The sequence below is a fragment of the Cetorhinus maximus genome, chromosome 24, assembly GCF_964194155.1.
Source record: "Cetorhinus maximus chromosome 24, sCetMax3.hap1.1, whole genome shotgun sequence".
NCBI classification, from domain to species: domain Eukaryota; kingdom Metazoa; phylum Chordata; class Chondrichthyes; order Lamniformes; family Cetorhinidae; genus Cetorhinus; species Cetorhinus maximus.
In genome coordinates, this window is record NC_135902.1 from 38114878 (window position 1) to 38141914 (window position 27037).

At 44.7% G+C, this 27037-nt stretch overlaps 1 protein-coding gene across 2 annotated transcripts in view; it reads left to right on the forward strand.

Annotated features, from left to right (window-relative positions):
* Window positions 1–3813: 3813 nt before the first annotated feature.
* The window catches only part of LOC144699793 (pseudokinase FAM20A-like), a 65745-nt gene continuing 42521 nt past the window's right edge, over window positions 3814–27037 (forward strand). The window contains exons 1-2 of one of the 2 annotated variants that reach the window (XM_078571032.1): window positions 7397–7421; window positions 8963–9034. In XM_078571032.1, coding sequence (XP_078427158.1) covers window positions 8985–9034 — 50 coding nt within the window. In that variant the 5' untranslated portion in view covers window positions 7397–7421; window positions 8963–8984. Of the gene's footprint in view, window positions 4261–7396; window positions 7422–8962; window positions 9035–27037 lie in introns of those variants that run through there. The other variant, XM_078571031.1, reaches the window with a different exon arrangement.

The window sequence follows — 27037 nt, forward strand, 5'->3', positions numbered from 1 at the left end:
ATAACACTGTTGCAATATCTCTGGCTACTTCATTTCCGCTATGTTATTTTGACCACTTTGGCAATGAAAAAGGAAAAATTTGCTGATTATTTTCAAGGAAAGGTAGTTGATTATTAAATTGAAAGAAAGCACGGGCTAGTTCAACATTGATAACATTGTACCCTGTGCAAATAATAAAAAAGTCCACTCTAGTACTTTTGGCAAAGCACAAAATGACAGAATACTCCTTCCACAAGTAGATTGTCTGTGGAGTTTTTCGTAGGTTATCAGGGAGCTGCAGACAATCTTCATTCGCCTTTTGCCATAATGTAATAGAACATACAACTGTCTTAAGGTAAGGTTGGGCTGGATGTTCTCATAGGCTTTGAGACCATGACATTAGAACCAAAAGGGGGGGTCCCGAGCCTGTGCTTGTCGGCAGTGGGTGTACCTCTTGGAGCATTGGATATAAATTGGAAAGGTGTACCAGTTATGTTATTTCACCTTTTTCCATCAAAGGTCACTCTTGAACATGTGACACTTGGCAGATCAACCATTACATAGCTTGTACCAAATGGTAAATACACCACCGAGTGTGGCCAGCATGGAAATCTGGTTCATATTGAGTTATTCAGAGTAACCGACATGGTACCCACAATTTTCTAACTTTATCATTACATAAACTAAGGCTGTCCTATCTATATTCAGAGGTTATCTGCTCCATCTATCTTACCTCCTCTCAGAAGCTACATATAGTCATGTGTTGCCACTGCTGTGTATACTGCTCATACAGGCCTCTGATTGCCCATCCAGTGTTTTAAAACATAGTCCTCTTGTGCACTGGCCTCCAAAGTTCTTCTGCTAACTTCCAGTGTGGGCAGATGGACAGATGCCACAGAGGACACTGTATACCATACCATATTCCAGCAACATTGGGCTGGATCTTTGACCCAGTTCACAAAGTGTACATCTCCATGACAAACCTCCTGGAGGATGTGGGTGAGTTACCCAGAAGCATTGCTCTTTATTTAACCTGTTGGCAATTATTCATCTTATTGTCCACAGGTTAACTTTTTTTAACTATTTGTTTATGGGATGTGGACATCGCTGGCTAGGCCAGCATTAATTGCCAATTCCTCATTGCCCTTGAGAAGATGGTGGTGAGATGTCTCTTGAACCGTTGCAGTCCATGTGGTGTAGGTACACCCACAGTGCTGTTAGGGAGGGAGCTCCAGGATTTTCACCCAGCAACAGTGAAGGAACAGCGATATATTTCCAAATCAGGATGCTGAGTGGCTTGGAGGGGAACTTCCAAGTGGTGGTGTTACCATGTGTCTGCTGCCCTCGTCCTTCTAGATGGTAGTGATTGTGGGTTTGGAAGGTGCTGTCTAAGGAGCCTTGGTGAGTTCCTGCATTGCATCTTGTAGATGGTACACACTGCTGCCATTGTGTGTCGAAAGTGGAGGGACTGAATGTTTCTGTAAAGGGTGTCAATCAAGTGGGCTGCATTATCCTGGCTTTGGGGAGTCAGGAGGTGAGTTACTCACCGCAGGATTCCTAACCTGCCTCTAACCTGCCCTTGTAGCTACAGTATTTATATGGCTAGTCCAGTTCAGTTTCTGGTCAATGGTAACCCCCAGGATGTTGACAGTGGGGAATTCAGCGATGGCAATGCCATTGAATGTCAAGGGGCAATGATTAGACTCTCTCTTGTTAGGGATGGTCATTGCCTGGCACTTGTGTGGCACAAATGTTACTTGTCACTTGTGCCCAAGCCTGGATATTGTCCAAGTCTTGCTGCATTTGGACATGGACTGCTTCAGTATCTGAGGAGTCACGAATGGTGCTGAACATTGTGCAATCATCAGCGAACATCTCTACTTCTGACCTTATGATGGAAAGAAGGTCATTGATGAAGCAGCTGAAGATTGTTGGGCCTAGGATATTTTCTTGAGGAACTCCTACAGTGATGTCCTGGAACTGAAGCGATTGACCTCTAGCAACCACAACCATCTTCCTTTGTGCTAGGAATGACTTAATTTCAGAACAAAAAATGATGTTCACGGATTAATTTAGATTCTACCACGTGCTCAATAAATAAACAGAGTATTTCATTTGTGCTTTAGTTCCAGCCCGTCTTTCATCTATTCAGAACTGTCAACTTATACATGCCTGGAAACTAGGAATGATGGGGTTCTTGTGCTCGTAGATGAACATCTGTGACTGGTATGAATAGATATGAGGCATATACTAGTGATATAATGTATCAGAGAAGCTTTTTTGTGTGCGTGGATTAGAATTCACAGAATTAAACTGTTTTGTTGTGCTCTGAACGTCAGCCTCGTCTAAGTGAAAAGCAACCCTCCAGAGGTTGTCACTTTGTTTATGATATGCATGGGGCAGAAAGTGTTCAAATCTTTGTAAAACCCGGGATAGGAAAATACTGTAAATCTTTCACAGCAAAATATTTTCTGTTCTTTGCAAATATTTCATCGATTTCTGAGCTAGCTGAATTACTTAAAAGGAGAAAATTAAGCCGGGGGGGGTGAATAGTAAGTAAAAATATTAATTTCAAATGAATTTGTTTGACAACAGGTTATCCACTATGTTCACTTCAGTGAACTATATATTTTTTATTCATTCATGGGATGTGGGCTTTGCTGGCTAGACCAGCATTTATTGCCCATCCCTAATTGCCCTTGAGAAGGTGGTGGTGAGCTGCCTTCTTGAACCGCTGCAGTCCATGTGGTGTAGGTACACCCACAGCGCTGTTAGGGAGGGAGTTCCAGGATTTTGACCCGGTGACAGTGAAAAAACGGTGATATGTTTCCAAGTCAGGATAGCGAGTGACTTGGAGGGGAACTTCCAGCTGGTGGTGTTCCCATCTATCTGCTGCCCTTGTCCTTCTAGATGGTAGTGGTCATGGGTTTGGAAGGTGTTGTCTAAGGAGCCTTGGTGAATTCCTGCATTGCCTCTTGTAGATGGTACACACTGCTGCTACTGTGCGTCTATGGTAGAAGGAGTGAATGTTTTTTTGTGGATGTGGTGCCAATCAAAGTGGGCTGCTTTGTCCTGGATGGTGTCAAGCTTCTTGAGTGTTGGGAGCTGCACTCATCCAGGCAAGCCGGGAGTATGCCATCACACTCCTGACTTGTGCCTTGTAGATGGTGAGCAGGCTTTGGGGAATCAGGAGGTGAGTTACTGGTCGCAGGATTCCTAGCCTCTGACCTGCTCTTGCAGTCACAGTATTTATATGGCCAGTCCAGTTCAGTGCTGTGGAATATATCCACAGATGTGAGGCGTCACTGACATTCTAGGAGGAGGTGAAGGGTTATGGTGTCGGCATTACCTCAATTACACCCAGCACTAACTTTCACAACCAACCTTCATATGGAATATTAACAAGTAGTAGAACTCTTTCAAAATAGGCTGGGTGGAAAGACTGGCGGACGCTGCAATTGGCTTCCCTCAGTAATTAATGCTTGGAATGAAGAAATTAATTTCCGCTTAATCCTGGTTCTCAGTAACCAGGAGGTGGACGTATCAAATTGAGCAGCGTGCAATTAGCCACCAACTGTCAAATTCATTTGTATTTGCTCCTGTTAAATGGGCCACAGAATCCATTTCGCCCTGAAGAAATCAATATTCCTTGAGCAGACTATAAAATAGACCATACAAAAATGAAAAGGTGTTTTTGGAGAAGATGCACAGTAGGGAAGCCTTCAGGGTAAAGAGCATCTCCTTTTTCCTTTCTGTGCACAATCATTCTTCCAAGCTCAGTAATGACATGTCTGGGAGCAGTGTCACTTTAAGGAGGCTCTGCGGCTGAGCTGATAAGCGTGGGTCGTGTTGTGACAGACTCTCTGTCTCTCTCTCTCTCTCTGGTAGGCGAAGCTCTGAGCGCCTAGCTGACTGACTGAGCCAAGCCATGTGGAGTGCCAGAAGCAGATTTCTAATAGTCCTGTTTCTCTCGACTGCTTTCACAGTCGACCTGCTCTTCAACATCTTACCAAAGTTACAACAGCGGTCCGTCCGAAACCACTGCCCGTGTGAGGAGTCCCCCAACAGAAGCGCCGTTCTGCGGACCTTCCCTGCAAACGGCAGCGGAGCTCCGCTGGAGGCTCTGCGCTGGTCCCTCGACCCAACTCTCTCCAAACTCCGCAAACTCTTCTCGCACCCTTTATACCAAGAGCAGCCCCTACCCCGGCGACCAGGGGACCAGCTCTTAGAAAAGGAAGATGCTGTGAAATATTGCAATTACAAAGCTAAACGGGCGAATAGGTAAGTTGCCAAAAAAAAAAACTTCTACGGGGAATATTGTTGTGATTACTTGTTTGGTCTGACGATCCTAAGAAACTGTCGGTGGGAGGAAGTGAAGTTCAGGGATTCCACTACACTGTCAGCTGTAACTGGGCTTGTGTGTGCTTGCATCCTACATGTAAACACTCACCATACAAATGTCTGTTTTAATAGTGGCCCTGTAAGGAAATGTACTAGTACCTAGTGTCCCTATAATCTGATGTAGTCCAAACCATGGAAATAATTGTGCACTGCACAAAAATAGGTCCATCAATGCAATCCTATCAGTGAAGATTGAGGCTGGTGTTTGCTGACGCCCACCCACCCCCCACATCTTGTAGAGCGCCCACGGCCATAGATATGGGCTGAAAGCAACAGGCCTTTGTTACATTGCTCCCAGTTTGGTCATCGTACAGGTAATGTTCAGATGTGTCGCTGGATGGCTGCCCTGGATTTGCAGCAGTTAGGCTGAGTCATTGGGGTTCTTTTTTTGACTTCTGGAATGTTGATCCGCAACTCTCGTTCATCCCTCCAAAAGCATCCCAGCAGAGTGCTGGAGTGCCCATCCACTGAGCTCACTACTGGTGTTAACAGAGCGTCCCGCCAGCGATTTTCGCACCTTGAAATTGTCCAGGGTGGGACATTGAGTAAAACCAGAATTCCTTGAATTAGGTGGGAGATACTTTTAAAACTGCCCCGAGCTGGGTAACTAACGTTACCAACCAATGGGTCAGAGGAAGCCTGGGGTCTTACCAGAAGGCAATGAACAACCCTCTTATTTGGACCCAATTTTAACCCTGAGTGGATGGGTTTGGAATGGGTTAAAATAAGGCCCTAAGTCAATGCAGTCAGTGTTATTTGGCAAACACCTGAGTATACGCCGTTTTAACAAAAAAAAAGAACCTATTTGACTCATCAATTTTCCCCCACATTTGGTTTAACTAAAAAAATCTATAAATTCCATACATAACCCTGAAGTTTCTGGAGGTGGAAATGATTAATTCCATCTGGTAACCTCCCAAATATCACTGATTGGATGGGCACATTATAAATCCAGTTCTCCATGTAGTAAATTCAAACGCTTTCTGAACAATCTAGTCTAAGCACTCGCCAAACCAGTTTGAAGCACACAAGTAATTATACAACACAGTTGGAAGCGCTGCACGAGTGTATTCCCGCTTCTCTTCACAGTTCACTGAGAAACACAGTTTAAGACCGTTTCTCGAATTTGTATGGGGACCACCTGCCAGATTCTGTGCGCAGTGATCTCAAGAGTTCTGAGCAGCCAGTGGTGTGACAATCAACTCCACCTTCAGCAGGAGTGGAGGGAGTACATCTTCCACCCGTCAGCAACGTGTCTGCTACAGGTTTTGGCACAATTGTGCCGGAGAATTATGTTGGGATTAATTTCAACGGCCCCACACCCCCACTTGCAAGTGGTATCATTTCCTACGAGACTTTAACATTGTGGGAGCAGTTTAATTTACAAGTGCAGCTTCAGCCAAATGGGGTCACGTGGAATTTCATGGTGCTCATGCTTCATTTGCATAGTGTGTTTGCCCTGTTCTTAGAGACGAGCCATCATCTCCCTTTTCAGCAGGTATTTTTTTTTTTAAAAAAAGATGTTTGAATTCAGATCGTTACATCCAGAATTGCCCAAATGGCTCCAGCATTCTGCGATTTATCTACCCCTGGATTTAGTCAAGTGGACACCGCGGAAAATTGGGCGTACTCCATATTGGAGTGAACAGAGATTTACCGGTGTATACGTCCAATGAGTTGGTTTGGAGACTCTTAAGCACGGGATGGGTTTCAGCATGTGCCTGGCTTCCCGCATGATCCAAAAACAAACTCAAATACTTTTCTCCATTCACCTCCCATTCTGTATCCTCCATATTCAACACTCATGAAGTTGTCCATGACTCACTCATAACTAGGGCACTCTGGTCAGCCCCAATTCTGCAGATTTTTATCAGATGAGAGATGACTTGTGTTTAGACAGCATCTTAAGACAGCTCCGCCCCAACAACATTTTACACTTCATCTCAAAAAGCAATGGATTTAGTTACTGTTGGTAAATGGGTGAATGTGACAATCAACTTACATCGCAAACAGCAAATGGAATGATTTTTGGTTGAGTCTGAAATGTTAGTCAAGACACCGGAAGAGTTCTTTACACTGAATAAACCCATAAGATCTTTTCTGTTCACTTGAAGCAATGGAACAAACAGATGGGCTTCATCTTAACAACCCATCTGAAGGACGGTAGCTCTCAATGCAGCATTTTCCTCAGGAGTGTGCTAAAGGCTGAACTTCATTTTGACTGGAATGATTAACTCTCAGTCGCAATAGAACAACCCACATTTTATTTTTGAAATTCTGCAAATAATTTCCTTTTCCCAAGAAATAAGTCATATTTATTGCATTTGGGAAGAGTGTGAATCATTGTTTCAGTTTTATTGGCAGATCTCCCATGCTATTGCTCATAGTGACTCAAAAATGAGCTGGTTTCTACCAATCATAAAAACAAAAAATGCTGGAAAAACTCAGCAGGTCTGACAGCATCTGTGGAGAGAGAAATCAAGTTAACGTTTTGAGTCTGTATGACTCTTCTTCAGAAACGTTAACTCTGTTTCTCTCTCCACAGATGCTGTCAGACCTGCTGAGTTTTTCCAGCATTTTTTTTGTTTTTATTTCAGATTTCCAGCATCCACAGTATTTTGCTTTTACTCTTTTTCTTTTTACCAATATGTTTATTAGCAACAAAGTGGACAGGAGTGTTACAGGAAGTAAATGTGATACAGGAAGTGTGCATGATTTTTAATATATTGTATATAGAAACTGCAGCATGAGATTGGTAGCTATAAATTTCTATAGCGAGATCAATAAGATTTTTGTTACCAGTAAAACTCGAAAATGACTGGCGCAGGTCCGAACTGGTCTTGTATACCTTAAAATAGAACTCCAGTTTGGACCAGTACCAGTCTTTTCCAAGTTTTCCTGTTTTTGTTTTCCTTCCAGGAGCACATGGATTAAACACATTTAAGGTACAGAGCACACATGGTCTAATTGAATGGCGGAACAGGGTCAAGGGGCTGAATGGCCTACTCTTGTTCTTGTTCCTATGTATAAAATTTCAGCAGGTAACATCCAAATTATTTTGTAGGCTTCTAATCACACACAGGGAGAAGGTTTTGCGGATGCCTGCTCATACACATGCACAGAACACGGCATCCAAACCTGAAGATTTCCAAAGGTTTGAGAACCTGCGGAAGAATGTTATCTTTACGCATTTAACAAAAAATGCTCCGCTTTAATATGTAAAATGCTCAGAATTCCAAGAGTCAAGTGGACATCTTACTCCATGCAGTGTCAAGTCAAAATGGTGAGAGGTTTGTGCATTGATGCACATGAGGGGTCAGACTGGGAGCAGAGACTGTCACTTTAGAGCAATATTAAAGTGGCAACTTGACAGCATTCTTGGTGAGAGAGACATAAATTATGCGTGTGATATTAAAGGAGATGGTGTTGTAAGTTGTTTTGAGGATGCAAAGTAATTGCAACTTTTATACCCTGGCGATAGGGTGGAAAATAGCAACATCTTTAGCATTTTTCCTATAAAGTCCTGCAGGAGAAGTTCTTGCATCCTTCCGTTCATTGAATGTGACAATTAGTATAAATAAATATATTGAGAGAGAGAGGATACTTTTAAACAGGAGTCTTATTTATGTATTGACTTTGGCATGAGCAGCATTGGGTTCAAGAGAAATCTGATGTCTTCCCCAAACCAAGTTCTTGTGTTAATAATAGTAATAGTTAATGCTTACTCAGGAAAAATAACTGAGCTATAATCCTCCTTCATCATTAAGAAAAGTCAATTTGTTCTCCATAAAAATCCCTAACCTGTGTAACAATTCATATCTAATTTCTCTTTCTAAATTCTTAACATGAAATGAAAGCCAATTTAGTCTTGCCTACCCTTTTCAACTCAACACGCTGTTATCTTCTGTTCAAATTCTCCAATTAAAAGCCATTGTTTATGACTGCAAATTTGGCTGACAGCAGTAATATTGACCTGAGGTTTACTGAGGCCACCAACACTATGTTTTAAAGCTGAGGGTATTATTGCATATATATTTTGTAACCAATTATGGTTGGAAACAAACTGCAGCCAAAACTTGTTTTATTATACCCTTGCGTTAGTTTATTTTAAAACAGGAAACATTTTTACCTTTTGCGCACAAGCCTGTACTTTGTCTCATGCAACCAGAGTCTCTGTTCGAGCATCTGAGTTCATTCACAGGAAGCTGTTAGCCACTAATGTCTATCAACTGACTTGCTGCAGCTCTTTTTTCACATGCGGTGGTTCTTCAACCAACTGTATTTTAGCCCTTCAGACCAATGTTATAAGTGGCAAGGTAATTGTCAGAAGGAATTAAAAGCCAACAGTGCAGCCAAGAAGTGATATCATAAATTCAAATTGCAGCTTAGTTTGTTTATATTTAAAGACTTGCACTTGTATAGCTCCTTTCACAATCTCAGGATGTCCCAAAGTGTTTTACAATCAATGAAGTACTTTTGACCATGGTCACTGTTGTAATGTAGGAAAGATAGCAGCAATTTGAGGTCAACAAGTTTTCGCAAATATCAATGAGACAAATAAGCAAATTTTCTTCTTTAATAGGGCTGGGTATAGAGCAGCAACTATGATCTTACATCAAGGTGGTCAAGCCAGGATATTATGTCAGGAGTGGCAGTGTGTATCGCTGTAATACCGCCTTCATGTTTATGATTTGGGCAATGAGTTGTCATGTGTTCCATGGTCTGCTCTGGGCAACCGCAGTCACACACAGGAGAGTTTTGAACTTTCCTTTTGTGCATCAGGTATCCATACCTGCCATGGTTTGTACGGCTGGGATTTAGGGATGCCCATGAGCTTCAGGGACCTTCTGTGTTTGTGACTTCCTGTGAGTCAATGCGATTTCAACCCTGAAGAAGCTTGGGAAGATGAATAACCAAATAATGTGTTTTAGGTGTTGGTTGATTGGTTGAAAGATAAATACTGGCTGAGAGGACTCCTCTGTGCTTCTTTGAATAGTGTTAGTGATCTGAACCCTGAAATACCTTTCTAAACCTTCAAAATCAATTTTGTTTTGTTTCTTAAGTGGATCTGTGAAAGAGAATTGGTCATTATACATGTTGCTCTGAATGTTACCATTACCTCTGGTGTCCTCTTAGGATTTATTCCTGACCTCCTCCTATTTCTCATATACATGCTGCCCCTCAGCAACATCATGCTAAAGCACAGTGTTAGTTTTCAGGGGTATGCTCTGCCTCACCACCACCTCTATTGACTCCTCTACTGTTGCTGAATTATCTGACATCCTAAGTTAGATGGGCAGAAATTTCTCCGCATTTAAATATTGGGAAGACTGAAGCCAATGTCTTTGATTCCCACTCCAAACTCCATTCCCTAGCTACCGACTCCATCCCTCTCCCTGGCAACAGTCTGGGCCTTGCAACCCTGATGTCATATTTGACTCTGAGATGAGCTTCTGACCACATATCTGCACCATCACTAAGACCGCCTGTTTTTGCCCGACTTTGTCCTTGCTGAGGCAGCTGATACCGTCATTCAGGCCTACCTTACCTCCAGATTCACTACTCCAAAGCACCCCTGCCTGGTCTCCCACATTCTACCCTCAGTAAACGTAAGCCCATCCAAAACTCTGCTGCTGTTGTCCTTACTTTCACCAAGTCGTGTTTACCTAGCACCCCTATGTTCACTGGCCTACATTGGCTCCCATCAAGCAAAGTCTTGATTTTAAAATTCTCGTCCTTGTTTTCAAATCCCTCCATGGCCTCCCACCGCCCTATCTCCATAATCTCCTCCAGCCCCGCAACCCTCCGAGATATCCACACTCCTCTAATCTTGGCTTCTTGTGCGCATTCATAATTATAATTACTCAACCATTGGTGGTTGTACTTTCAGTTGCCTGGGTTCCAAGCTCTGGAATTCCTTCCCTACACCTCTGTTCCTCATATTCTTCCTTTAAACTACTCCATAAAACTCCACCCTTTGTCCAAGCTTTTAGACACCTGACCTAATATCTTCCCATGGGCTTGGTGTCATATTTTGTTTTATAATGCTCCTATGAAGCACTTTGGGTTGTTTTATTACGTAAAAGCACTATAGAAATACCAGTTGCTGTTGTTCTCGGCATAGGCTAGCTGTTAATAACACAATGCCATAAAAACAGCAATCAGAAGTACAATAGTGCTTGCAAGGGCAGGGATGGTCTATTGTTAAGACCTGATTTGATGTTTAGTATCTCAGTTTTCAGTTTGAGGCGGTGTGCTTATACGTTTCCAGAGATTCACCATATGAAAAATTCAAGCCATTATGTAAAGACTGGAGTCTCTCAGCTGTCACTTCATGATGTGCAAATGGGGAGTCAGACAGAGAGAGAAGTTTGCTTTCAATGCTAAATAAATGTCAGATGGATTGACAATTTATGCAACTAATTATAAACTGGCTGCGAAGGGTTTTACTGCTTGTTTTTAACAGATTGACTTACCAAGAATTTTGTTTTAAGACAGGCAGACGGATGAGCTCTTCATTTTGCTTTTATTGAGTAATCGGTGACAGGCTTGTGTTTTTCTACATTAACTGGTTGCAAGAAAAAACAACAACATAAAAATATAAAGAGAGGTAAAGGGAACCTCAAAGTAAGGGAAAAATTGCCCGAAAGTATAGATTTTCATTTCATTTTTAATGGCATGGGAGAGAAGCAATATAGTTTTATGGATTACATTCAGAATAGAATTGAATTTATGCAAGGGATTATTGTGGTCATCTTGTCTTATTTATTTTGCAGTAATAATAAAACATCTTGCTGCAATTGTACAGGAATTTGGTGAGACCATATCTGGAATACTATGTGCGGTTTTGGTCTCCACATTTAAGAAAAGATGTACTTGCACTGGAGGTGGTACGGTGAAGATTGGTACCTGGGATGAGGGAGTTGTCCTATGATGCAAGGCTAAGTAAATTGGGCCTATATTCTCTGGAGTTTGAAACAATGAGAAGTGATTTCATTGAAAGCCACAAAATTCTGAAGGGGCTTGATAGGGTAGATGCTGAAAGATTGTTTCCATTAGTCGGGGAATCTAAAACATGGGGGCACAGTCTCAGGATAAGGGGCCGATCACTTAGGATTGAGATGAGGAGAAATTACTTCACTCAAAGGGTTGCGAATCTTTGCAATTCTCTACCGAGAGGTTTGTGGATGCTCCATCGTTGAATACATTTAAGACTGTGATAGATAGATCTTTGGACTCCCAGGGAATCAAGGGATGTGGGGAGGGGGCAGGAGAATGGAGTTGAAGCCCAAGATCAGCCATGATTGTATTGAATGACTGAGCAGGCTCAACAGCATCAGGTCTACTGCTGCTCCTATGTCTTGTGTTCTTGTGATTTTGTCTCAAGGGACGGAATTTTGCAGAGGAGGCGGTAAGATTGAGCCGGGCAACTTCTTGACTTGGTAGTCCCACCTCCTTTAAAACAGCCCCTGCTCGCCATATTTTCGTCCTTGGGAGGTAGGGGCAGAATGTAGTCGGGACCACTGCCTCCAGAAATAGGCATGAAGTGGCAATGGAGGTGGGCAGGTGGTGAAGCCAGAAGGCTAGAATGCCTGCCCCCATTCACGACGACATCGGCCCAGTTGTAATGTTGAATGTTGAAACCCTCACCCCCCCATACACCCTCATACCTCCTCATGTTCCCCATGCTCCCTTCAATCCCCTCAAACCTTACATGCTGCCTCCTAATAACCCCCTATTCTCACTTCGTGCCTCCCAAATATCCTTCATAGACGTTCATTCTGCCAGGGTTTAAAGGTGGCGATGCAGCTCCCTCAATATGTCTGAGGTGCAGTGCCGAAGGAGGCTCCGCCTCTCCAGGGATACTGTGACCTCCGTTTGTCATATGATTGGGCCTGAGATCACGTCCAACTGTGTGGGTGGACACCCCATGCCAGTGGCTCTGAAGGTCACAGCGGTCCTCAATATCTATGCCTCTGGCTCTTTCCAGGGGTCAGTGGGGGATCTTTGTGGAGTCTCCCAATCAGCTGTCCACAGTTGTGTCAAGCTGGTGACTGATGCTCTGTTCAGGTGGGTAATGACATTTATTCATTTCCGTATGGACAAGGCCAGCCAGGCTGAGCAAGCCTGAGGCTTTGCAGCGATTGCTGGGTTTCCCTGCATCCAGGGTGCCCCATCGACTGCACACATGTGGCCATCAAGTCAACAGCGGGTGAACCGGGTTCCTTTGTCAACAGGAAGGGACTCCACTCGATGAACGTCCAGATAGTGTGTGACCACAGGACGCAGATTCTGCAAGTCTGTGCAAGGTACCCAGGCAGCTCCCATGACGCTTATGTCCTCAGATACTCCCAGGTACCGAGGCTATTCAGTGCTCCAGCCCGACTGGATGGATGGCTGCTGGGTGATAAGGGCTATCCATTGAAAAGGTGGATTATGACGCCTCTCCGCCACTCAAGAGGCAGAACAAGTGTATAACAAGAGTCATGCCTCCACAAGGGTGGTGATAGAGAGGACCATAGGTCTTCTGAAGATGCGCTTCCGATGCCTGGATCGTTCAGGGGGTGCACTACAATACCCCCCAGATTGGGTGTCACTGATAGTGGTTGCATGCTGTGCTCTCCACAATCTGGCACTGGCAAGGGGGACCCATTGGAGGAAGAGGATCTTGGCACAGCTCCACAGACTACAGAGGATGAATCCAGTAGTGAGTCAGAAGAGGAGCACGGTGAGGAGAATGCTGAGGGTGTGGAGGCAGACCTCTGTAACCTCCAGGGAGGCAGGGACACCAGGGATGCCTTGATCCAATGCTCCTTCAGCTAGGCTGCCAAAGATCTGCTACCAGCTCATGCCAGGGCTGCTGCCTCCATCCTGGATGTCTGAAATGACCCTTTCCTTTCATCCCAAAGTCCACTCAGTGGTCCAGCAGCCTTCAAGGAGCTGCCTGTGCAATAAAGCTGAGAGCCACTCATGTCCAGCATTACGTACAGGCGTACCCTGCACCAAAAATAAAAAGGTGAAGCCTACTCAGGCCATTAGGACAAAACCAAAATTTATCTCATTTTGATAATCTAAAATAATTAACATCATCTTCTCTGGCCTTCAAGGCCAGTTAAAATAAACAAAACATTGCACAACAGAAGGTCACCCGTGAACAGTCCCTCTTGTGCTCATGGTGCCTTAAACTTACATTTGTGAGCGCTACGTCTCGGTGCCCCACCCCCTCACTGGCAGCGGCATTGGGGGCAGCTTTCTGCCTCTGCTGTCTTGTTGATCTTGATGATGATCTTCGGTCGTCCTTGGCCAGTGGAGGCTGTACTGGCCTTGCCTGGGAGGGAGTGGCCAGTGCCATGGCTGGCATCTCCCCAGTTGCCACAGCCTCATCAGATGCCACAGTTATTGGCAGAGGGGCAGAGTAGCTGCTGCCCTTATCCAGAGTGCCCTGAGAGGAGCCTGCAGATATGACGAGCAGCTCGTGCGCCAACGTGAGGTCGCTCTGGACCTCTCTGCTCGCCATTGACAGATGGGCACCTAGCTGGGATACTGGGTGCCTCATCCATCTCCCACACAGACACCTGAGGTCATTGCTTGTGTGAGGGCTTACAGGTCCGAGCGCAACCCCAGGAACCCCTGATTCTGTCCCTGGAGCTGCCTCTCTATGAGAGTCACCACTCTCTCAATGGAGGAGGCAGTGCGCTCGGCCATGAAGGTCAACGCAGTGCTGATGCTCCACATGGACTCCTCCGTAACGGAGACCATGGCACGCAGACCCTCATGGGTCTCCGCCAGATCCTCCTGCACATCCCGCTGGACACCCAGCATCTGCCACCTAATTGTTGGCTCCAGAGGCTCATCATCTGCCTTTGACTCAGCATCGTCCTGGTCTCCGGCTGTCCCCCGACTGCTGATGCCCTGAGCACTCTTTACCTCCGCCTGCTCCTCAAGCGAGTGAAGTGCCCTCACCGCTATGCTCCAACATTCTAGCCGAGGATCTAGTGCCCACGGAGGTGCTGGTATCTGCACTGGTGCCTGGTTCAGAGAGCGGGTGTGACGCAGGTGCATGTGGAGCCTGGTGGTCCTCTGGTGTCAGGGGTGGGTCTTCAGGGTCCTGCGATTGGGTGCATGGTGGCAAATCTAAGGGAGAACAAGGACATGTCATTAGTTAAAATCATCGCACTGTCACTGTGCATGCCAGGCACCCTGGTGAGACAATGGAGATCTACATCTTGGTGCCACCGTCTTTCAATGATCGATAGGGCATCCAGTTTTGAGGCTCCCATTAATGATGTGACCACACAAGAATGTTTGCATATTCCGAAACTCTCACCTCTGTGCACTGCACTCTTACCTTCGTCTGACATCCCAGCCACTCCGCGGCCGGTTGACCGAGATGCGTGGCTCCTCTCCAGCTACAAACTGCCCTGCTCATATCTGGTTAGGATTAGGACGTTTTGGGGGGCCTCCCCCTGTCTGCAACCTTTCAATGTTGTTATGGGCCGTCTTCTCCTGAAAGGACAGAGGAGCATTGATTAGTCCACTCTCTACCTGCAGCACCATTGCAGCCTGGCCAACCCCACCTGAGGAACACTCGCAGGGCACATCCGAGTCGTGGCCCTCGAGCTGCTAGGCACTCAGTCCATGCAGCCAGGGCTCACCCCCTTGGCCAGCTCCGGTGTCATTGACAATTGATACTCAAACTAACACCCCTGAGCTCCATGGGGGAACAGACAGACCTTAACATTTTGACACACCGATCCACGCCAACACGGTACTCACCCTCCCTGAGCGCAGCAGGCCGTTAAACCTTTTGCGGCACTGCACCCACGTGTGCTGCACATGTCGTGGGTGCTGACCTGCGTTGTCACCTCCTTCCATCTCTGGGGACAAAGGTGTCCCTCCTGGCAGCCATCTCCTCCGGGAGGGCCGCAAGGTACTCATCCGAAAACCAGGGCCAGGGGGAGGAAGCCGACTGCCCATCTGACCTACCCTCCAGCCTGGCACCTCCAGCCTCACTCGATGCCATAACTTCAGCGTTTGGAACGTTCTTCCCTGGCAGCCTAGAAGAAGCTGCCTGTGCCGTTTTTAAACTGGCTGCCAGGTTACCATTGGACCCAGCGGCCGACAGGCCCCCGCCTCTGCCCAGACCTTCCCAACCATTGGGAGGATGCGCTTCACACTGGGCGGGCCTTAATTAGCCAGTCAGCGTGAAATTGCAGGCGATGGCCCATTTCCTGACCAGTTGCGGGCCTGCCGATCGCACCCGCCCGCCAATGGTAAAATTCAGGCCCTTGTATACTTACTGAGGGGGCCAGACTCCACAAAAATTGCGGTTGAGTGGGGGGCGGGGCATGGCGGGTAGTGCAGGTTTGTACTGTCCATCCCAGCAATAGAGTCAACAAGGGTAAGAGTGCTGTGTGTGGATGGACTCCCATATCCTTATCCCACACCAGCGGAAATAGCCGGCAAAGGGAATAGGGTGGGAATCCTAGAATTGGCCTGACTTGGCAAAAATCTGGGGATAAAATTGTGTGGCCAGCAATCTACAGCTATGGCGAAAGAGTGGACTTTAAGACCATAAGACATAGGAGCAGAAATTAGGCCATTCAGCCCATCGAGTCTGCTCCGCCATTCAATCATGGCTGATAAGTTTCTCAACCCCATTCTCCCGCCTTCTCCCCATAACCTTTGATCCCCTTACCAGTCAAGAACCTATCTATCTTGGTCTTAAATACACTCAATGACCTGGCCTCCACAGCCTTCTGTGCGAGAATCACTTGTTTTATTATACATACCACATCAGGTAGGAAGACATCAAACCTGTTAAGTTTGGACACGTAATTAGATCTTCATCTGCCACAGATTGAAGAAGGGACAAAATTCAGGAGAGGAAATTGTGACAAAGCGAAGGAAATTAAGGGGAAAGCAGCAAAAGATTGGAAGCAAAAAATACCAAAAATGCAGTAACCCATCGATATCTCGCTTTCTCCATCTTACTTCTCCACAGGTCCCCCTTTTAAAGCAACTTGCATGAATATAGCATTTTCAGCATAATAATACAACCCCGAGGCACTTCACAAGAGAGTTATGAAACAAAATTTGACACTGAGCCACATAAGAGGTGTTAGGATAGGTGACCAAAAGCTTAAGGTAAGTTTTAAGGAGCATTTTAGAACTGAAATACAAGGTTGAGAGCCAGAGAGGTTTAGGGAGGGAATTCCAGAGCTTAGGACTGAAGCAACTGAAAACATCACTACCAATGGTGGAGTGATTAAAATTGGAAATGCAAAGAGGGCAGAAATAGAAGCAGAGACCTTGGAGGGTTATTAGGCTGGAGGAGATTACAGGTATAGGGAGGGCTAAGTTCATGCAGGTTCGAGTTATGTTAGAATAACTTTGATAGGTTTTACACATACGGGCCTGAATTTCATGCTTGGCGTGCACACCAAGTCGGCGGGCCCAGAAGTGGACGCAAGATGCGCTTCCGCCCGTAATCTGCCCCTGAACTCAATTTCAGGCTGACTGACCATTTAATGGCCGGCCAGCATGAAACGTGCGCTGACAAAGACCTGAAGGCAGACAGCTGCTGCTGAGCTGCAGGCGTGGACGGATTAAATGGCAAGAACAAACTGTGCCTATGGCAGCACATTCAAGCACCTGACAGCGGAACTCAAAAGAACAGCCCTCCCCCAGATATCATTTTTTTTTTACTATATTTCGCCCCAGACATTTCACCCCGCCCTTGGATGAGGTTTCGTTAAAAACGGGCTGCCCGCCTGCCTGTTTTGCCCATGCGGCGAGCGTGGAATTGCACGGGTAATATAAAATCTGGACAATAGGGTTTTCAATGGCCTTAACTGGTCCTTTAATTGCCCGTGAGCGTGGCTCCGACTCCTGCACGCGCCCCTCGACCTCAATATTGCTCGCATGCGCAATGACATTGGAACACGTGCCCAACGTCATTTCGTGCAATTTCACGTGCGTTCGGGTCAGGCGCGCCCGCCCGATCAAGGTAAGATTCTGGCCATGATTTGTTTGCTCTTTGAATAGGCTGTACATTTTATTCATGGTACAAAAAGGCAAATGTACTTGTTTGAAATACGTTTGTCTTGCTGGCCAATGCTGCAGATTAATTTAGATCACTTTACACTTGTGTTTATTGCTGATGTGTACCTATGGATTGGCCATTGAGGTAAATTGTTTCCAAATACTTTGGTTGATAGGAATGTCACTTTCGAGGACAGGTTGATGTGGAACCTGGGCTGAATGTGTTCCAGGTGATGAGTGCAAATCAATTTCCTTCTTGATGTCTATAAGGGTCCTAATGAAATAGATTCATGTAAACTCACCCCAATTCCACGGGATGCTGTACAAAACCACTCAATTCAAAAAAATTGGCCATTTCAAGCAGAGAGGCCACAATGATGGAAGGTGGAGCAGCGAAACAGAGATGGGGCATTCAGCAGTCCCGAGACTACCCTGTCATTCAGTTGGATTATGGCTGGACTGTACCTCACTCCAGTTTACCTGTGTATTACTTAATACTGTTGCCCAAAAAAACTGGTGTATTGCATCAGCATAATATGAAGTTGAGATCTCAACAAGTTACGCAGTAGCAGTATTCTCACCTGAATCATACGGTTATGAGTTCAAGCTCAGGATCAAATCCCGCTGCAGAGACTTGAGTACATAATCCAATCGCTATGACACAGCAGTTGGTAAAGCTGAGTTATTTAAAAATCCCAGAGGGAAACTTTAAACAACTGTCATAACCTATATCCTCACTTGGTATGTTTGAGATACAACTCTGAATTCAGGCATAACACCACCAGTTCTGGAGAGGTTTTTATATCAAATTACATGAGACATTTATTAATTTACACAAGTTAAACATATACGTTTGGCTACAAATTACTACTATCATAACTGTTAACAAATTCCCAAAATAATCTCCACTAAGGCAACAACAACCTATAGACTTTAAGCAGACACCAGGCAAAGCATTTTCACCTTACACATTCAAAATGAGATTCCTTTCACTTTGGTTCCTTTGCAGCCAGTTGTAGGCTTACAGCTGCTTTAATGTTACATGCCTCTGCTCTGCACACACAAAATTGCTGTCTGTTATACCCAGCACATCTATTTGAATGTAGATTCTCATTGTATCACCAGTCCCTTTGAACTCCACGGGCAGAATTTTGCCCTCGGTTGGCGGGCGGGCCCCACCGGCTCAACGGCAGGCGGGCAGCCGAACTCCGCCGCTGAAACGGGGCCCATCGCCATTTTGAGTGGGCGGGCCAATTAAGGCCCACCCAGTGGCCTGCCCGACAGGAAGCGCTATGCAGCGGGGGGAGGGATTCCCCATCTGTCAAAGTGCGCTCTTTCGCACATGCGCGCAAAAGAGCACACTACTCCCTGAGACTAAGTGCTGTCTCAGGGAGATTAGTGACAAATCATGAAAAATAGAAAAATAAAAAAATTATTAACATGTCCCCCTCATGTGGCAATGTCACACAAGATGGGACATGTTAATAAATCTCACATAAACTTTTTAAAGTTTTTAAAAACGAACATGAAACTTCATCCCGCCAATGGATGAGGTTTCATGTTTTCTCAGAAGCCCGCTGGGGCTCCTGGCCTGCCCACCAGCCTTCAGGTTGGACGGGCAGGGTATTTAATTATCTTAATGACGCTGTCAATGGCCTCAATTGGCCATTGACAGGTCGGCGGGCAGACAGCTGATTTTGCTGTCCGCCCGCCTTCCTAAAAATTTAAAGGGACCTGGATGACGTCGGGGATTCCTCCCGACGTCATTCCGCATTATTTTCCCGTCAACGAGCGGGCCCCACCCCCAAATCACCGATGGGAAAATTCTGGCCCACCTCTTCTAACAATAAAACCCCTTTCATAGTACCAATTTTATTAGTAATATAAACATTGCTTGTTCTCTGCCAGCTAACACTTCAGTGCAGTGCTGAGGGAGTGCAGCACTGTTGGGGGTGTTCCTTTTGAATGAGATGTTCGTGCAATGTCTGCCCACTCAGGTAGGCATAAAATATCCCGCATGGAACTATTCAAAGATGTGCAGGGGAATTCTACCCTGTGTCCAGGCCAATATTTATCCCTCAGCCAACACCACCCAAATAGATAATCTGATCATTATCTGATTAATGTTTGTGGGAATTTGTGCACAACATTTCATGCTCTCAAACAATGATTACACTTCAAAAAAATGTACTTCATTGGCTGCAAAGTGCCCGGAGGTGATTAAAAGGTGCTATTTAAATGCAAATTGTTTCTTCAAGTCTTCCTCTTTCTTTAAAATGAATAAAGGGAGCTTAATAACTTGTTTTACCCTTCACCTCAGGAAACCAAAGCCAAGATATTTGTGCTGATATCACCTGTTGGGTTCACCTCTCTGCTGGGGAACCAGCAAAAATCCATAAAATTCACGTGAATCCTTTTCCCTATTTAAAAATCAAAACTTTCCCAACTGGTGTCATTAGAGATCAGTTTGATGACTAATTATTCACATGCACAAATTCCACAACTGCTTGTCACTCAAAGCTTTTAGCCACAGTTATGTGGGGGACTGGAAATGGAATAAAATTAATTACAATGAAAAATGGACAGCAGGGCAGACAAGCTATAGTGGACGAGTGAGGATGGCTCAAGGTAAACAAGCATGACATACCACTACAGCAGATCTCCTATTACGAGTAACTACAAGCAGCAGCAGTTAATAGAGACTAACCGGTTACTTTATGTTGATTAAAAGGAAGATCTGACTTGCAGGGAAGGTGAGCCTTCAATATATTTGTCACTAATGGGCTTAGAATGTCAAGGTCCAATTTCTTTCTTTCACTTACCCTTTTTAACAAAGAAAGGGAATGTGGAATTCCGAAACAAACTGTTGCTAGAGTAATAACATTGTAGATGAAGACTGTCTTGCTGTGTCATTACTGTTAACCTTGCCCCAATTTTTAGTTTCTGGGTCTGCGTGGGAAGTGAAGTTCATGAAGTGCATGCATGCTTATACCAAAGCATTGGTATTTGGCTCATCCTGTGTGCGACAGTGTTATTTCATAGTTACTGTTGATTATCATTGGCAAGAATGCAAACCCTCCACACTAATGATGGCTGCTCCTAATTTTCCAAGTAGCGTTCAATCCGGTTCAGCAGGGAACAGGCATTGATTAAAACATCAAATTAAATCATGAGTAAGGCTAGGTTGCAATGATTTGAATGAAACAGATTTAAATCTTCGCACTTTTCCAGTACCCATCATTTGGCATTAAAACAAATCAGAAGCAAGGTCACTAGTTATAATAGTCTTACCCTCATGCTCATAGATATGCTGTGCATTTTGTATATACATAAATCTGCTATGAATCATGAAACTATTGGGCTTCATTGGTTCTTACTGTGAAGCGACACTTGTTGAATTTTAAGTGCTTTAATCAACAGGTTAGTCTTACAGCGTGTCCTAATATTTAATTTAAAAGCACACAAAAATTATTCAGAATTTCACTTCCCATGCAATCCAGTGCTTTATAAGAATCAAGTCAGCTTCTACAAATATCAGTTATGGAAATCAGGACCCAAAGGATATAATAGGATGTGATAGCACAATATGTTCCAGAACATTTCAGACATTGAAAGTGCCAAACATGAGGAAATGTATGAAAGGCAAGGGAGCATGAGAGAGAAGGGGGGAGGGAGCAGCGAGAGAGAGAAGGGGGAAGAAGGAGGAGAGAGGGAGAAGGGGAGGGAGAGAGAAAGGGAGGGGGAGAAAGAATGGAAAGTGTGGGGGAGGGAGAGAGAAAAGGGGAGAGGGAGAGAGTGAGAGAGAAGGGAAGGGAGATGGTAGAGGGGAGGGGGAGTGGGGGAGGGTGGAGTGGAGAGGGGGAGAGGGACAGGAAGGGGAAAGGGGGAGTAGGGGAGGAGGAGAGGGGGAGAGAGGAGGGGAGGGGTAGCTGGAGTGGGAGAGAAGAAGAAGACAAGTTGAGAGGCCGAGAGGGGGCAGAAAAGGGGAGGGAAAGAGAAGGGGAGAGGATGAGGGGAGACGAAAGGGAGGGGCAAGGGAGAGGAGGGGAGGGACAGAGGGAGGAGGTAGAGAAGGGGAGAGGGGGAGGATGGAGTGAAGGGGAGTAGGGGGGAGAAGGGAGGGCAGAGGGAGAGAAGGGGAGAGGGAGAGAGCAGGGGAGGGAGAGAAAATAAAGAGATTTAGTGTTTGAGGAACAGCTAGTGACATGAAGGGTTTTCTATCAAACGTGCTACAATTCCTTTCCATCTCAAACATTTTTTGCCAGCCCACATACTCAGAACAAATCTGGGGAAAGTATGGCATTCCCCATGGAGACACCTTGTTATGCCAGCCTTATGGAGGAGCAGGAGGAATAGCAGCATATGGAAGTGAGGCAAATAAAGCAGTGTGGCAGAAGACAATGGTAATGAATGCCAAAGCTGCCTCAATCCAGGCCGCAGGTTGACACTCCTGCATGACTTGCTATCTGACACATCCAGGAGTCTTTCATCACCTCCAGGAGGGTTCATGGGTTTTCATGTGAAAACTCCACAGCCCTTTGGTGAAATGTTGCCCTGTCATTGGTGCCTTGAAGACATAGCTTGTTACGACTGGTCTGCGGGTGAGGTCCCCAATTTGTTATGATCTCAGATGATATACCCAAAATTGTTAACTTTCTGAACTGGACCCCCAATTTTGCTATGTTCCTGGCGAGGAGGAATGAGCTGCCCCTTTATTCAACCCCCTCAGTTGGTCACAACAGGGTTAATTTAAAAGGGATCCCATCCCTTGTGGGTACCTTTTCGCTGTCCAAATGTATGTTTTAGAAGGAGCCAAATTAACAAGGCTTTCTTGAGTCAAAGAAAGAGTAAGTTTATCAGTTACTAAAAACCTGAGAAAAAACATTTTAAAATGCAATACACATATACATAGATTAGAAATGAGAAATTGAGTCCAAAAATAAAAGTTTTAAAAGATATACGAATCAGTCTTTGGCTTGTCCGTGAGGAGTAGATGGTGAAACATTGCAGCTATTAAGTTGGGTGATTCCGGTAGAGCTGACTTTGGCAGTTGAGCAGTTGGTTTGGAGACACTTGGTTCTGTAAGTTAGCTGAAGAAGTGTCCTGTTTCCTTTTTGACTATGGCTTTGCTGACTTGTGATTTTCCACCAGCAACAGAGGGAGACTTTTTTTACCTGCAAGCTTCAGGAATGCCTCATTGATGTTCTTTAGTACCACAGAACTAGCACACACAGATCAGGTTTGCAGCTGGCTTTGTAACCCCTTTTCTTGTGTATTCATGGAAGGGAAAAACAAACATGTCTTTCACCCAGAATCTTCTTTCTTTCAACTCAGATTATGCTTACATTCTGAGATATAACTCAACCGGAGAAGGTTTCTGCTGAGATAGTAATCAGTCTCCATTATCTCTGCAACCACAGGAGATTAGAGTTCAGCCTTTTGCATTGCATCTCTCCCTTTCAAGTGTCTCTGTCAGAAGTAGGCCATGACATCTTTTTATGTGCAACATTCCGTTCTCTCTGCACTAGTCGGTCAAGTGTAACCCACATAGGAATTTTCCAGCAAGTGGTTACTCTACATTCTCAGCCAGTTTTTGCTTACATATCTTTTTTAAAAAAAAACAGGTCTTCCTTAAAGTTCAATATGCCCACAAGTAATTCGGGACTGTGATCTGCTGTCATGACAAGCTGGCCTGTGACTGATCATGATTCTGCCAGCAAAAGGCATTCTGTATGAGGATAGGAGATGGACCAAGTGGATCCAGTGCAAAAAGGTTTGAGGAAGAATTCCTGTAACCTCACCTTGCTGTCCCCACCTACTCTAATGACAGCCACGGTCTTGAAGTTCTCTGTGCTTTTCTTGCCCAATTACAGGTATGCCAGGACTCACACCACTTCATATGCTAATTAACATGCCAGGAAATTTAAATTCAACTCCCTCTGCTGGTGAATGGTTTAGTGTTGCAACACAGACATTGAGGACATTATACCTGGCAAGCCTTCAGTGAAACAAATGTAAATAAACCATTTTTGTACGTAGAAGAGAAAAACAGGAGCAGATTCATCACCACAAAATTAAAGGATGAACAGAAGGTAATTAATGGGAATCGAGAAACATTGGAAGGAAATAAAGTCAGTTTTAGAGTTAGGTGGTCTTTCAGAAAATGGCTCTCAAGGCTGTTCCTCCAGTGACACCGGACTGGGCAAGAGGAACTTTGATTTGATCCATCCCTGAGATGCAGGCAACAGAGCAACTCTTTACAGGCCATTGTAGTCAACAGGTTGGCTATTGAATGAACTTGCTTCACTAACTGTCTCCAAACTTGTGCAGCAATGCAAATTAACAATGTAATTCTGCGTTTGTTGCAGAGCAAAAAAACACCTGCTTAAGCGTCCTGAGATATTTGGACACTCTATCTCTGATATGAGTGGGCGAATTAGACTAAGTTCAATCTTCTGGTGAACAGGCTGATTTTGAATTCCTTTCCAGCAGCTCAATTTTCAAATATCCTCCTCTTTGTCTTGTGAAGATACCTTGACCAGGAGGAATCTACAGTGTGATCCTTTGGGCTCAGCTGTGATCTGAAAACACTGACAATATCTTGGCTCACCTCAGGATCTGCTCCCACCTATCCTTTCATCATTCTAGCCCATCTTTCTAAAAAAAAAGCAATACATTCTTCACCACATAGTTATCCTCTGCTTGGAATGCACATGATCATCAGTACAATAGTAGAAATTACAGAGGGTCTCATTTGATCATTGTCACGTTGCTGTTTGTGGTTTACTGCATGTAAACTGCCTGCCACATTTTCTACATTACAGCAGTAACTATGCTTCAAAAGTACTTCATTGACTAACTGAAATACTTCCCAACTCCTTGTGACTGTGACTCTCCATGACTATGAAAGGTGCTATATAAATGCAAGTTTTTTTTCTGCCATATGCTACCTAATTTGACATTGCTATTAATTCCACAATAACTCATGTTGTGTGTTTATATATTGAGTTATGTGACACTATGCACATTGTTTCATTGAAATGACTAAAGCAGGAACCTGTGGATTTTGTCTCCCCATGCCTCAGAACTGGGATATTAATGGCTCCCCAAAAATTTGGTGACATTTGGCTTTTTTTTTGGGAAAGAGGCAGAATTTCGCCCATTGTCATTTAGTTTAGCCGCCCTGTGTTATGGCACAATTTACATGGTCTTGACTCAAGTGTGTTGATAGTCTGATAATTTGGGCAGCTTTGTTGGAGATCTTATATTGTCCTATCTTTTGATCACTTACCAAACCTTCTAATTTTGTGTTCTTGAAGCATGTCTTTCTGGTGAGTTTAGTTTTATTCTTAATTTAGTGGATTTTTATTAACAGTACTAAAAAAAGACAGATTCATGACCCAACACCACTAGTTTATTTACATTTGGTACAATTCTACTTACTTATTTCCTTATTTTCTACTATTTGGGTTAACTCATTCTGTGTTTCAAATTAATTTGCCTAATCTGGAGCAGTAGCACCTATTGGCACTGCAGGCATGATAATCCATCCTACAGGAAAGACCAGATTTTTATTTAGATGCTTGAAAACACAAGGATTAACCTGGTTACATCGTGACAATGTTTGATTATGCCACACAAAACATTTTGGAGCCTGTTCTCAAATAGTTACAGGCTGATTGGGAACAAATTTTGGACCACCAACCAAATAGATTATGGAATTTTGGAAGGACAGTGTTTCTATGCATTGCATTGTGGAGAATGCACCAGCAACTGACAACTGACAGTTAACTGCCAAGCTTTGTTTAAATTCGAACCAACCAGGTCGACTCTGATTGGTCCAGACCTTGCCTTGGGGAATGGACCAGTGAATGGCTGTCCCGTAAGCTTTTGTTTAGTTGCAAAGGCTGCAATGTGTTTACATGCTCCTTTTGACTGCAAAGGATAGGGCCCCAGTGTGTGGATTTATGTAGCTTCTGGCACATCTACGTCAGTCACAGAAGTGCAAGATGAAGAGCTTCGACAGCATGTCTCTTCAGCAATACTCAAGTTCTGTACTACCAGACAAAACTATTAAATTTAACAAAAATAAGAGCAAAAATTGAGAAAAAGACAGTGATAAACAAATGTGCTTGAAAGCTTTTACCTTTGTGCAAAGTATTTACATTTTCTATTGTATGGGGCAGAATTTTTAGGTCGGGCGTGCACCTGACCTGATCGGACGCAAAATTGTGCTTGATGACGTCGGGTGAGCGTCTCAACGTCTTCCCGCACTCGCGCGATATTTCGGTCGGCGAGCTCACGCAAGCGTCGGAAACGTGCCTGCCGACAATTAAAGTTGTTAAGGTTCCAATTGTCCCCGATTTTTTTTGGGGTGTTTTTTTTTTGTGTCCGCCCAACCTTACGGTTAGGAGACGGGCAAATCTGCCAGGCGGACTCTCCATTTTTGGTGAAACCTCTTCCAAGGGCGGGGATGAGATTTCCGTTATTAAATTTTAAAAAACGTATGGGCAGAATTTTCATCATGTACCTGTTCGGGTGACTGATTCTGATGTGCGGACGTTTTTTTCTGGATTTTAAAACCTTTATTTAATTGTTTTGAAGTCTGCAGCTCCCTGAGGCAGCTCTCTGCTTTCAGGGAGCTTTCATTCTGCGCTCGCCCCCCCCGCCCGCACTTACATCAGCGCCCGCCCTCCTCCCGCCCCCCCCTACCCTGGCAGCGCTGAGCCTTTCAGCGCACGCTTCAGCGTGAAATCACAGTCGGGGGCTGATCAGGGTTGGCGGTCCGTTCCCCGCCGCTCCCAAGGCCGCTGATTGCTCCCGTGCACCAACCTTAAAAGCCCTGCCCATGGTATTTATATTACTGTTGTACAGGCTCCAGATGGTCGAGTGAGCTTGTTGCTGGAAATTGCTGTAGTTCAGCTGTAGCTCAGTTGGTAGCACTCTGCCTGAATCAGCTGGTGTAGTGGTGGGGGAGAGGTTCACAGTCTCACTCCAGGGACTTGAGCAAAAAAATCTAGGTTGATACTTCAATACAGCACCGAGGGAGCACTGTGCCATCAGTGGTGCTGTCTTTTGTGTCAGAAGTTAAACCAATGCCATGCTTGCCCACGTGGGGGGATATAAAAGATCCCAGTGCATTATTTCAAAGGAGAACAGAATACTTTTTCCCAGTGCCCTGACCTGATACTATGCCTCAACCGACACCTAAAGAAAACAGATGGCCAGGCCATTATCGCATCACTGTTTGTGGGATCTTTACATGTGCAGAATGGCTGCTGTTTTCCCTAAATCTCAATAGTGGCTTACACTTCAAACATATTTCATTGACTGTGAAATGTTTCAGAATATCTTGAGGTCGTTAAAAGGTGCCATATAAATGTAAGCTTTTGTTATAATAGTTGTGTCTTCAGGATTATGATGCATTAGCTGAAAACTTAAAACATATAGACAGCCTGAATTTACCAGGAATTGCTGGCAACTAACAAGCTAACTTATCACTGATGATAAAGTACCATGTGAGATTGTTAATGGCACTTTCCTTACAAATCAATACGAACCCATATTAGGTCCAAGAATGGTAAGTACAATGAAAACTTTTCCTTTTATATGC